The sequence below is a fragment of the Sceloporus occidentalis genome, unplaced genomic scaffold (assembly GCF_023333645.1).
Source record: "Sceloporus occidentalis isolate IW3139 unplaced genomic scaffold, rSceOcc1.0.p SCAF_2, whole genome shotgun sequence".
Classification (NCBI taxonomy): domain Eukaryota; kingdom Metazoa; phylum Chordata; class Lepidosauria; order Squamata; family Phrynosomatidae; genus Sceloporus; species Sceloporus occidentalis.
In genome coordinates, this window is record NW_028316982.1 from 232,386,772 (window position 1) to 232,399,461 (window position 12,690).

A 12,690-nucleotide genomic window follows, 5' to 3' on the forward strand; every position below is an offset into this window, starting at 1 on the left:
TCTGTGGATAAAGAGTCTGTGGATATGGAGGTCTGGTTGTATTAGGAATGAATTAACATGCACACGTCTGCATATCTGAGAAAAGTAGGCTGCAAACAAAATTAATTGCAGAAATTTCTCAGGACCATCATAAAATTGAGACTATAGCAATTTCCAGCTTTTTGCCATATGCAACCACACACACACTCAGATGCACATAAACACATAAAAACTTTATTAAAATATTTCAAGAGTGATGTGAATGATTAGTAAAAAATAACAGCCAGATGTATCTTCGTTGATTCTTTTTCTTATCTGTTGATGAGATGAATCACTGCTTAGCAACCAGAACAATGTTTTTCCTTTCTAATCACATGTTTGGCCAACTGTATAAGTCATTTTTCTTGTAATGTCTTATGTAAAAGATAGTTCCATACACATTGCATTAGGTCTGTTGTTTTCTTCAGTTCACATAACCATTTTCTACATTTAAGAAGTCATATGTGCTACATTGCCAGTTTTAATCTGGTTTAAGTAAACTTGAAACAACAGTTTGGATCATGTTCAAAATATTTTTCAAATGGGCTAGAGCACAACTGAATTAAAACTAATACAGTGTCCTGTGTGTTGGTATCAATTTGATTGATCTTTAGTGTGTATGTATGTATTAATTTGATTCAGCCACTGAAAATTTCTGAACTGATTTTTTATGAACATCCAGTACATAAAGAAGAAGGCAGTAGTTAAAATCCCAAGTCTGTGCAATCCTTAATACAACTGGTAAAGATAGGCTTCACCATGTCATATGGATCTGTTGGAAGCACCTTAAGAAGAAAGACCTACCCTGTTTCCCCAGCAGATTCCTTTATGAGGAAATAATGCATTTCCCTTGTTAAACTGGGGGAGGGGGAGCTGAAGCCATTTCCTGCATATATGGAAGACTTAGCACAGAAACATATTGGGACAAGAAAGAATTGTTCCTGCCCTAAGGAGTATTAAGATAGTTGAGGGCACAGCTTTATTTTTCTTCCTTTTTTTCAGGTTCAAAAGGCAGCCGTCGTGTTTCATCCAAGCCTAAAACACCATCCAGTCCCAAAGTACATCCAACAAAACCAGGTAAATAAATCACTGCTCATCATTTACTTCATATCAGACAGTGTCTTTGATCAAATACATATAATTAAACTTTCTTTCTTGTGGATGTTTGGACATGTCGTTAGCAGGATTGCAGGACTGATTTTTGGGTTCTACAGGAACCTGAACATTCTCAGCACTTGTATTTTTAAAAACCCTAGAGCAGTGGTTTTCAAAGTAGGTCCTACTCCCCTTGGGGAGCAGTGAGGAAAAAGGGAGTGGCAGGGGGCAGTGGGGGGAAAGTGGGCAGCAAGGATGGTGGGAATGATGGTTACATGAAGCTTCTCTTTCAGGGTTCTTTAAAACCACTGCAAAGCCTCACTGATTGCTTCATATGATGGTATCTCCCATTCTTCATGTCAGGAATTTTGTTTGCTTGCCTGCACATGCTCATTCACTTAGCCACATCTCGCAAGTAGTGGCAGTAGCAGTTAGGAAAGTCTTGCAATGGTTGTGTGCAGGGTATCACTTCTGCAGCTCAGAGTGGTGACAGACTGACTGACTGGAGCAAGGAGTTGGTATATATGGAGGCAGGGGAGGAGAGATGGTGGGGAAAGGGAGCTTTCAAATGTGGGGTCCCACTCAAGATTTGAGAGCTTTGCCAGGACTTATCTGGCAGATTGGAGCTGTGCTAGTGCTCCTGCTTTCTCTTGTGAAACAGACCAAGACAAGAGGTACTGGAAGAAAAAATGCTTGTCTGTGGCATTGAGGGGGGGGGGGGACAACTTGAAGTTTGGTGTTGCTGCTTTTGTGATCCTTTCCTCCTTTCCCAAATTATTATTATTATTATTAAGCTTTATTTATATAGCGCTGTAAATCTACACAGCACTGTGAATACACTCAATTAAAATAGATAAAATAAGCCTGTCTATGGCATACATTCTACAAAAATAATTAAATATAATACATATTAATACCTGTTAACATTCAAACAATAAAATGTAGCAGACAACAAATTAAAAGAACATTAGATAACAATTGTATAATGTCTGGGAATGCTCCCCTGAACAGTATTGTCTTTAACTCAGTTTTGAAGCTGGTTAAAGAGATGATGACCCATGCTTGTGAGGGAAGGAGATTCCAGGAGTGAGGGGCAACAAGTGAGAAGGGACAGATCTGGGATGGGGCAGTGAAAATCCTAGGACTTTATCCTCTCTGCCTTTCTCACTCTGCTAGCCTCATCTTAACACTGGTGTTGGGGGGACTGTTGGAAAGAAGACATAGGCCAGTTACAGACAGGCTTAAAATACGTCCTGGGGACATACTAGGATTAGGGAAAGTGCATGCCTTACGCACACACCTAACCCTAGTATGTCTCCAGGATGTACAAAATGGCAGTGACCTATACACATAGGGGCCACCATTACGACGTCACAAATGTGCCGCCTCCAAACAGGGCAGTGTGGACGTGACGTCTTTGCACGGCGCGAGGGCGCAAAGAGCGCCCTTTCCACAGCACTAGAAGGAGCTCCGAAATGGAGCTCCTTCCGCAATTTGCGTCACTGGAGCAGCCTTTAGACGGCTGCACCAGTGACACAAGGGAGAAAGGGCTCGAGCGGCCCCTTTCTCCTCCTCCCCGCTGCCCCGGGTGTCCTTGGGGCTTGAAGCCCCAAAGGAGTGGTCTGTAACGCGCCAAAGAGACACTTAACATTGCTGCTCTGTGATCTTTTCCTCTCCCCACTCTGTCCCCACAACCTATCTCACTCACATGAAGACAATGTTTTACAGATAAGTTGTACATTTTTTTCAGATTGATAAAAACATTAAATAAATTGTTTTTAAAAGCTACATTTTATTTGTGATATACAGACACTTATTTAACTTTATAGTGCTAGATTAGTTGTTTTGAATTAGCAGTAGAACAGTAGACCTAATCTCAAGATATAGGTGTAGGGGACTGCTAGGGTTGTCAACCAAGAGAAAAGGAGATGGTAGCCCAAAAAAGTTTGGAGACAACTGCCCTAGAGGCATGTTGTACAGTTGGCTCTAGGTATCTGTAGAGGGTCCATTTTAGAATCTCCCCCCTCCACAAGCACAGATATCCAGATTTGTGGATACTCAAGTTCCATTGTCACCAATGGTGACATGTGCACATGGCCACACCACCATTAGAGACAATGGAACTTCAATGGCGGCTTATGCCCATGGCTGTGCTGCCATTAGCAACAGTCCCCATTGTCTCCAGGGGCAATGCGGCTGTGTTAGGGGCAACAGAGGGACAACAGGACTTAATAGTGGTGTGTTCATGCACAAGCATTGCCATGGGACAATGGGGGCTGTCCTTAATGGTGGTGCAGGTATGTGCACGTGCTGCCATTGGAGACAACATGGGCTTGACTCCACGGATGGCAAGACTGCAGATACCGAGGGCTGACTTTATAGAAAAGCTCTCTTTTTTGCAAATAGAAAACTTGATCAAAATGTTACAGTGCAATATTTCTATCTGTATTAAAGTACTTCATTTTCTAGCACATTTGTTTTTAAAGGGGTTTTTTTATTAAATAAAAGGATTTCCTGGTGAAGCAATGCTGAAATACAGTAGAACTGATTTATATTCTGTGAACATTGGAATTCAAAATCATGTCATTTTTTCCATTCTATATTAGTCTAAAGAAGTCAGTTCATGAATGTTCTTAAAAAGTAACGGTTGTTTCAATACATTAACCACACGGAAGTGTTTATTTGCAACAGCTATTGAGCTTCTAAAGAAAAAATAAAGGCACAACCAGATATCAAAAGACAATGGGCAAAACAAAGCCCAAAGCTTTAAGGACAAAACAATCCCGCTTACTACTGTGTTGGGACTAATAAATGGATTTATTTCACTCCCTGCATATAAACAAAAAGCATAATCATATAATGCAAGTCAGCTTGTTGTTATGTACCTTCAAGTCACATTTGACTTGTGGTAAACCTATGAATGAGTGACCTTCAAAAGACCCTGTTATTAACAGCTGCACTCGTATTTTGCAAGCACAGGGCCATGCTTCCTTTATTGAAGCAACCCACCAATAATATGAGCTTCCCCTTTCTTACTGCCTTCCACTTTCTGACCACTCCGATCTTTTCCACTGAATCAAGCCATCTCATAATGACAGGGGTGAGGCCATGATCACCATGCGTGGTGACCCCTGTAATTTCCCCAAATTATTCTGTCGAGTTTCCCCCATTTGAGGAAATTGCAGGAGTCAGCACACCTGCAGTCCTAACTAGAGAAGATCCATTGGACCAGTTGGTTTTACCTTCACATTGTCTTACCATTCAACAATTGATTCAGTAGGTCTAATCTAGTTAGGACTAAAAGGGATTTAGAACTATGCCTGCTATACCGAGGTAACTTACTCCAAAGTTATTTAATCAGTAGTACTACTCTAGACATGTTCTAGGGTTAAGATAGAGTAGAGGATCTGAAAGAGTGAAAGTTAGTTTTGCTGACAACTTATGCCTATCAACCCAGATTGCCATGATATTGAACTGCAGCAATAAAGAAGTGTACAGGTAGCAAGAAAGTGAAGTATGTACAGAAAAACTGTGGCCCCTTGGTGAGAACGCCACTTGTTAATTTTGGGCTGAGGGGTCCTCATGCTTGTTTCCTCAACTAGGTAAGTCCTGAGCCTTGTATAGAACTGGTTGCTGATGTCAGTCATTCTTTAAGTTGCAAAATAGTTAATGAGCCATCTATGGCTTCCACTACCACCTCTCACTTGTTAGGGGCAAGGATACAAAATATCCTCATAGAAAAAAGAGAACTACTCAGCCATTTCTGATACAGAAGATAGTAAAAGGGTCTTTTAGAAAGACATTTAAATAGGAGAAAAGGGGAATGAATAAAACTTTACCAAGATTTTCTAAAGAAGCTGCCTGAAGTGTTTTGGGCTGTATCATCTAATCCAACCTGTTGCTGCTGCTCAGTGTGAAAAAGCAAAAGAGGGAAACGATCATAAAGAAGTTTATGTTTTTTGGTACAGCAATAAACTTTTACTATATAAAAAAATTGTAAAATATATAGCCAAGAATATTTTTATGCTCTCTCTCTCCATCCCTCTCTCTGACTGAGAATATATGAGAGTAATGTTTACATTGATTTGAATGTATGTTGGCATGGTGGTATCAAATGATTTCGTAATTTTCTCTCGTTCTCTCATAGTATATCTCTATTTTTTCCCACCAGAAATGATTCCATTCTCTTCAGGCCTTATAACTACCATGATACCTCATATTCCTGAAAAGGCAAAGGCAACACTGGGTAATTGTATTTGCTCACAGTCATGTTTTTCTCTTAATATTTGCAGAAGAAATTCCCAGGAGAGGTGTGTGTCATACCATGGCAACTAATACACAGTTTTCCTTTCCATATGCTCAACTACCCTTTGGTACAAAATACGTTGCTTTTTCACATAAAGAAATTATTAAAGGAGCAGCATTTTCACTTCAGTCTTAATCTTTGAATCAGTGACAGCAAGATTAATTTTGTTTCAACACACTTTCTATAGAAAAACATCAGTTGCTTTATTCATTTTTTTAAAAGTACAAATATCACATTTGGCCATGAATAAATGAATTTTTTTTTACTTACTTGGATATAATATACTTTGTAGAAGTATTTAGAATAGGCTACAAAAACATCTATAATTATCTTGAAAAAGATCAAACCTGCAGTCTAAAAGAGCTTGAGGCAGGGGATGAGGAAACCATATAAGCAGACAGAACTTTGAAAATATCCTGCAGAGATTCCCTATGGCAAAGGAAACACTGCTTCTATTGACTTTAAAAAGCAGTGAGAACTGCTGCTGTGAAAACATGAACTAAAGCTCTATGGGCACACAGGCAGTTTTCTCACACACAGCCTATGTAGTTTATAATTGTGATGACAGTTTTCATATGGAAGAACTTATCTCATGAGGTGCATGAAATGAAGAACTATATACACCATATATACAGAACCAAAGTGCAAGATTTGGTGAAACACAAGTGCGGTTTACCATCTGTAATCTACATTCATTTGGACACAAAAGTATGCTGTTAACACTGCATTGTAGGCCATGTATTATATAAATATCGCTATTCTTCTCTATGTTGTTAAAGACCAGGTGGATGTTGTGTTTCAGTTAGGTGGCATGAGGATATGGAAAGAGAATATATTTTAAGAGGCCTATTCTCAGAACAATCTCTAAGCAAACAGAAATAGCTTGTGCAGACTTCCAAACAGATCAGCCTATACAAATGTGGACTGAAACCAGCAGTATCTGTAATATTCCATCCAGATTTACAGTTTTTGTGTGCTACTGCAAGGTATCAGAAATATGAGTTAATACGCTATTTTGAGCTGTTGATGGGTTTTTCCCATCTATGAAAAGGTGCACTACCATAACATGGAATGCAGGGAGGCAACGGGATGGACACACCATCATGTGAAAAGTACCAGCCAAAGACACTTTTATCCTGTTAAATTTCTGCTTTTTAGCCTTGTGTGGTAAAGTTCTTAAGATGAGCAAAGTTCTGGAAATTAAGTCCTTTGAAGAACAACTTAGGGAGCTGGTATGTTTAGTTTGGGAAAGAGAAGACTGAGAGGTGATATGATAGCCATTTTTAAGTATCAGAAGGCATGTCATGCAGAACAGTGCTACTCAAAGCAGTGGTTCCTAGACTGCTTCTGGTCCTTCAGCCATTGGCTGCCAGTCCCTGACATTTTTCCAGGAAAGAAAGAAACAATTGTACCCAATGAACACAAATTTAGTGCCAGTCTCTGACACTAAACAATTGCTAGTCCCTACAGCAGATAACCTGAGAAGCACTGATGTAAAAAATGCAGTGAGTGTGTTTTCTTTTGCTCTGGGGACTAAAACGGAAACCAGTTAATTCAAATTATGAGAAGAGACATACCACCTATACATTAGGAAGAGTTGTTTGACAGTGGACTGTACTACCTGAGAGAGTGACAAACTGTCCTTCTTTGGAGGTCTTTAAATAAAGGTTGGATGGCCATTTTTTTCCCAGGAGTGCTTTAATTGTGTATTGAGCTTGGACTAAGAGGGAAAGCAGACTGGCAGTAAGAGCCAGCTTGGGGGTGGCTTGGGTTTGTGGTGAACGCACACCCAACTCCCCCCGCCAAGCCATAGTCATACCACCCACCTGACCAGATGGCAGGCAGCATGGGAATGCTCCTGCAGCATAGCATGGAGCAGAGAAGAGCCATGGTGGTGGTGAAAGGGGCACCTTTTTTCTGGCTCAAAAAGGAACTGCATTTTGCTCTTAGTCTAAAACCAGAATCCCTCTAATCAAACTATAGAGCAGTTCCTAACATTATTACTCTGCCTGCTTCTGTTCTCATGTGACTGAGAACACTAATGGAGAGAACATTTGTCATTCAAATGATGATGATGATAATGATGATGATGATTGTAATAATAGTTCTAATAATGATTTTCTCCTACTTGGTTTCCATGGTTACTTTACTTAGCTGAGGGACAAATATGTTCTTGTGGTTTAAAATCCAGGTTTAAATTTTTATTTCAGCTTCAACAGTGGAACAGTTCATTCCTAATAAATCAAAGCCATCTACCAAGCCAAGAATGCTAGAGACAAAACCTGGTAATTGAGTCACTTCTGTAATTCTATACATTCATATAATTCTATTGTTAGCCAACCCGCACTTTCCTCCTTTTTAGAGTAAAATAGCCAAATTCCTCCTGGTTATGCTTGAGCAGCTACAGTCATAAGGGTAAAATATGATATCCCCGTCCCTTGTCTTCTGTGGAAACTATTATATAGTTTCCAGATTTAGCATCAGTCCTGACCTGAGAAGACAGAAATGTCAAGGGAACTGTCTTGGAAGTCTGGGCTTTTTTCTTTTTGGAAGAATTTCTTAAACTTCAGCCGCTAAACTAGAGTGTCTCCCTTCTTACCAGGAGTGGCAGTGATGGCCCTCCAGATGTTAGACTATAGTTCCCATTAGCTGTAGCTAACCTAGCCAGTGGTGTAGAATTAGGAAAGCTGCAGTGGGAAAACATCTGGAATGCCACAATGTGCCCCTATTGCTGTACCCCACGCCCAGTTAGCTAAGCTGCTATTTGGGAAAGGATTTAAGACTGATTGTTGACATTATAGACTTCCTACAGTAGTAGTACAATGGGCCCTTTGTATCTGCTGGGGTTTGGTTCCACGATGCCCACCCACCCCATGGATAACAAAATCTGTGGATGCTCAAGTCCCATTAAATATAATGGCATAGTAAAATGGTGCCTCTTATTTAAAATGGCAAAATCAAGGTTTGCTGTTTGGAATTTATACATTTTTTTCAATATTTTCAAACAGTGGATGCTTGAATCCATGGATAAAAAATCCGTGGTTATGGAGGGCTGACTGTATTTCCATGTTTTTAATAGCCGTATTTATGAATATGTGGGTGTACACAAACATATATACACATACAGGCATGTACGTCTTTCAGGGAACTAATCTAGAGGCCACGTAGATCAAGGTGAAAAACTCTGGTGGGCCTAGAGACTAAATGTTCATTCCCAGTACCTTGAAGTGGGTTGCACAAGCACCCCAGATGTGCAAAAATAGTGGGGAAATGGGAGGAGAGAGATTTTGGAGAACATTGTGGAGGCTTGGAAATCCATTAGCTGCACTTTGCCTACCCATTGTGTGGCTATTATAGAGTGTTTCCTTTTCTGATCAGCCCTAGATTCTGCAGCAAGCTTACCTATGAAATTCCTGGCATTGCAAAAGGAGACTTGAATGCATAAACAGGCACACATAAAGGATAAATCTTATCAATTATTTTTTTTCATTTATTCCCATTACATTGTACTTCTGAAATTTCTACATTTTTCCAATAGTATTTGTTTTAAATAGCTGTCAGAGGTAGCCCTAGGTTCCAGTGGATGAGGACATGGGTGAAATAGCCGTTCTGTCTTTCCCTTTGCTTCATCACACATTGGAAAATTCCCTCCAAAACTACTATTTGCAATGGGGGGAGCTGCTGCTATTCCCAGTGTAATTTTAATTTTTGTATTACATCTTAACATTTCTTTTATTCCAGCTTTATAAAGATGTTCACTTTTTCCTTCCAACAGCAGTACATCAAACAACCTCTCAACCGTTTGTAATAAAACCTACACTATCTTCTGAACAAATAAAGACAGCTATGGGTAAAACATCCATGGTGAAGTTAATTTGCTGTACATTCTCTTTTCAGCATCAAAAATAATTTGTGACATTGTTTGATGTTGTAACATCCCATTTATTGTACTTCCTTCTTTTTCATATATGTTTTTCTTTTGCTTTGTCGTCTCATGTCTGCTTTAGGAATGTCTTTTCTGGAGCTCAGAACATCATTTAACAACAACAACTTCTTCTCTTCCTCTTCCTTCTCATTTCTAAACCTGAGCTATTGATATCCTCAAAGCATATCATTCTTCACCACCAGTCACTGTGTATCGTGGCACTGTTTTCTAATTTTCCATACCTTTTTAATCAGCTATCAGAAACACATGGACTCAGTATTTTCTTTTACTTAATGTTTTTAAGACATGTACTTTTATTTGAACTAAACATAGCATGGGTCTATGATTTCTAAATAATACAATAACAATCCCATTCCTTTTTTCTAGCTCCAAAAGAAACATGGTTTATTTCTTCTAAACCCAAAACATCTGGCAAACTAGATGTTCCTCTGAGTAAACCTGGTAATTGCATTCTTTTTACTATTGTGTAGGTAGGATTTTAGCAGGCTTGCAAAATAACTTAATAGTACTTGTCTTAAGGCAAGTTAATAGCATCTTGTTCCAATCAGGTTTATAGTGGATTATATTGTAATGAAAATATTCTGAAAGTGGAGGATTTTAAAAGTCTGCCATTTGTTAACAAATGTTACATATGACACAAGAAGGAGAGTGCATTTTCTCTTTTTAGGATTAATTTACAACTAACATTTGTAATGTTTACAGTTAAAGAAAGATCGCACACACCAGGACAAAGACTTACAATTTGAAGGACATAAGATATATGACTAAATGGGATGTAGTAGAGATAAGGAGTAGCTCCAAAATGCAGCAGTTAGAATTTTGTGTGCTACACAGTTGTCAGAGTATATAATCTTACAAGGTTTTGGTGAAACTTTAGAGCATAAACAGACTGGGAATTGGTTACATTAAGGACTTCCCACTCCTGTACAGGAGCTTTAAGTTCGATCTCAAGGGTCATGCTTTTTGTGCTTTTATCTTAAATCAAAGACAGTTGTGTATGAAAGACAGTATTGATGTCATGGCTCTGCAATATCCAATCATCAGATCCCCTTTTGGCCATCTATTGTTGCTGTTGTTATTTATTACTGCCTCTCCCCAGTGCTCGAGGTGGGGTGCAACAGATTAAAACACATAAAACCATTTAAACACATAAATTTAAAGACCTAAACCTAGTATAGAACATAGGCAGAAATCCAACATTTAGTGCATAACTGTACAGTTGTTTCAAGCTGATTTTTAAACTGTCTTATTGGCTTAAATCCAGTTACTAGAGTCACCTTAAGCTGGAAATGACTTGAAGGCACTCAATAACAACTGGTTTTGATGTTGACATTTTATCACTGAAATAAGTTGTCATGGTTGCTCTGAGCATAGAGAAAAGGATAAATGATGGTAAAATAAAAATGTATTTTGGGGACAAAACGTTGTTTCTTACGATTATTTTTTTTCTTACATTGAACAAACTCTGCCTTATCCCAAGTGCCATTCCTCTTTTGTTCCCCCTAGCACCAGCTGTGATATACCCAACGTATCCAGGAGCAATTAACCTCCATATTCCTGTTTTCAATCATCCCAAAGATCTTTTGGGTAATATTTATTTATATGTTTGTTTGTTTGTTTGTTTGTTTTCTTGAAGCTGGCTGATCTGTTTTATCTACTTGTCTTTCTTACAGGATACATGCACTCTGTACATGTATAAGAGAGGAGAGGGAGAGGGAGAGGGAGAATGAAATTTAACTTATTTCTTTCCATCTTGATGATGCTACAGAACATTATTTTTTTTACTGGTTCCAGATCATATCTTTGCTATTTCATCTAGAAATCATAGCCTCCTGTATAAACTGTGATTGTCATCAGGTGCTCTTATCTATCTGGGCTTGTTAATTCTAAAACTCCTCTTTGAATCAAAGGGTCCATCTTCTATGAAAGCATGACATTCTGCCAGGATTCCAGCAGTGGATGTTTTAACTTCCAAATTTCTTTGAAAAGGTTGTACTTGTTGTTCGAACTTCATAGCATTCCATTTAATGAAGTCATCATTTATAATTAACAACTTCAAATGTTTTGTTTTTAGTTTCTACCAAGCCCCATAGCGGTGTAACAACAACTGAAAGTCCACATTTGAAAAATGGTAATTTATATGGTTCCATCCCTTTTGAATTCATTCAGTATTTGTGGTTTTTGTTAAACATCCCATGAACCTTAAATATGTAGTTTGCATTTAATAATATATACATTGTAACCCACCTTTTTTTAAAAAAAAAATCACATCATTTTGTACTTGCATTTCAGACCTTTTTTCTGGATTAGAGTGAATCACTTTCAGACACAATTGTCTAAAAAATAATTTGCAGTGGTGGTGGGTGGGCATGACTGAAGAACAGAATTTGGAAATGTTTCTTTTTATTATTATTATACCGGAGTTTTAGGAGTTACAGTCCAAAAATAACTTTTCCAAACTATGGTGCAGAAATATTTGATTCTGCTTTATTCGTTTATCAATTGACTGATTTGATCCTGCTTTTTGATAAGCATTCAAACCAGTCCTCTGGCTCCCAGCTAGCTCAGTACTTACAATTCAGGAAAGTAATGCATGATAAGACTTTCAAAGTTCCTATAGTCATGTAGAACCCTAGTTTTGGTTTTGATAATCAACTAAGGCACCTTGGATATTGAATTAAAATAGAGAATATCTATTGATAAAAATATCTTTTGATAGAGACTTTCCTTTTCTGCAGTTGCCTTTCAGTTTCCCCTTGGAATCTGAATGTCTTCTTCAAGTGTTGTTGCATGCCCTGTGTATTTACTGCCTTATGGCAAATTCCACATGCGTTTATGAATGTGAATTGATTTTCCCCCCATTACATTTTGTACAGATAAGTCCAGCACTTAACTGGTCAATCAATTTACAATATTTGTCACACTTTATTTACATTATCAGTATAACAACCTTGTAAAGTAGATAATATGAGGATACCAGTACTGGTATCCTCATATTATGAGGACCTAAAGCAAGGGTGGGCGACTCTGTGGGCTGTGAGGTTGTATTTATCCCACAGAATTTCAGAGGGGCTACCCATTCCATCCTCAAAAATTTTAATTTCAGGTTTACATGCAGACTGAAAAAAGTCTCTCTTGGGCCTAAAACAGCCAAGGGGCATGCAAAATTGCTCCCACCCAAAGGGAGAGGGGTTAGGATCTTTTTAAAGCAAAAAATAAAAAATTAATAAAGAAAATGAGGTTTGGGGAAGGGGAGGGGGCTTCAAGCCTCATTTTTCTCAGAGCTGAAATAATGAAATATTTGCTTGCCTAAAGCTACTTACAG

At 38.4% G+C, this 12,690-nt stretch overlaps 1 protein-coding gene across 1 annotated transcript in view; it reads left to right on the plus strand.

Annotated features, from left to right (window-relative positions):
• Positions 1-12,690, plus strand: part of ABI3BP (ABI family member 3 binding protein) — a 167,025-nt gene that overhangs the window by 116,591 nt on the left and 37,744 nt on the right. The window contains exons 30-36 of the mRNA XM_089512385.1: positions 1,021-1,095; positions 5,285-5,359; positions 7,630-7,704; positions 9,195-9,269; positions 9,732-9,806; positions 10,872-10,952; positions 11,440-11,496. Of these exons, the coding sequence (XP_089368511.1) occupies positions 1,021-1,095; positions 5,285-5,359; positions 7,630-7,704; positions 9,195-9,269; positions 9,732-9,806; positions 10,872-10,952; positions 11,440-11,496 (513 nt within the window). The remainder of the gene's footprint in view (positions 1-1,020; positions 1,096-5,284; positions 5,360-7,629; positions 7,705-9,194; positions 9,270-9,731; positions 9,807-10,871; positions 10,953-11,439; positions 11,497-12,690) is intronic.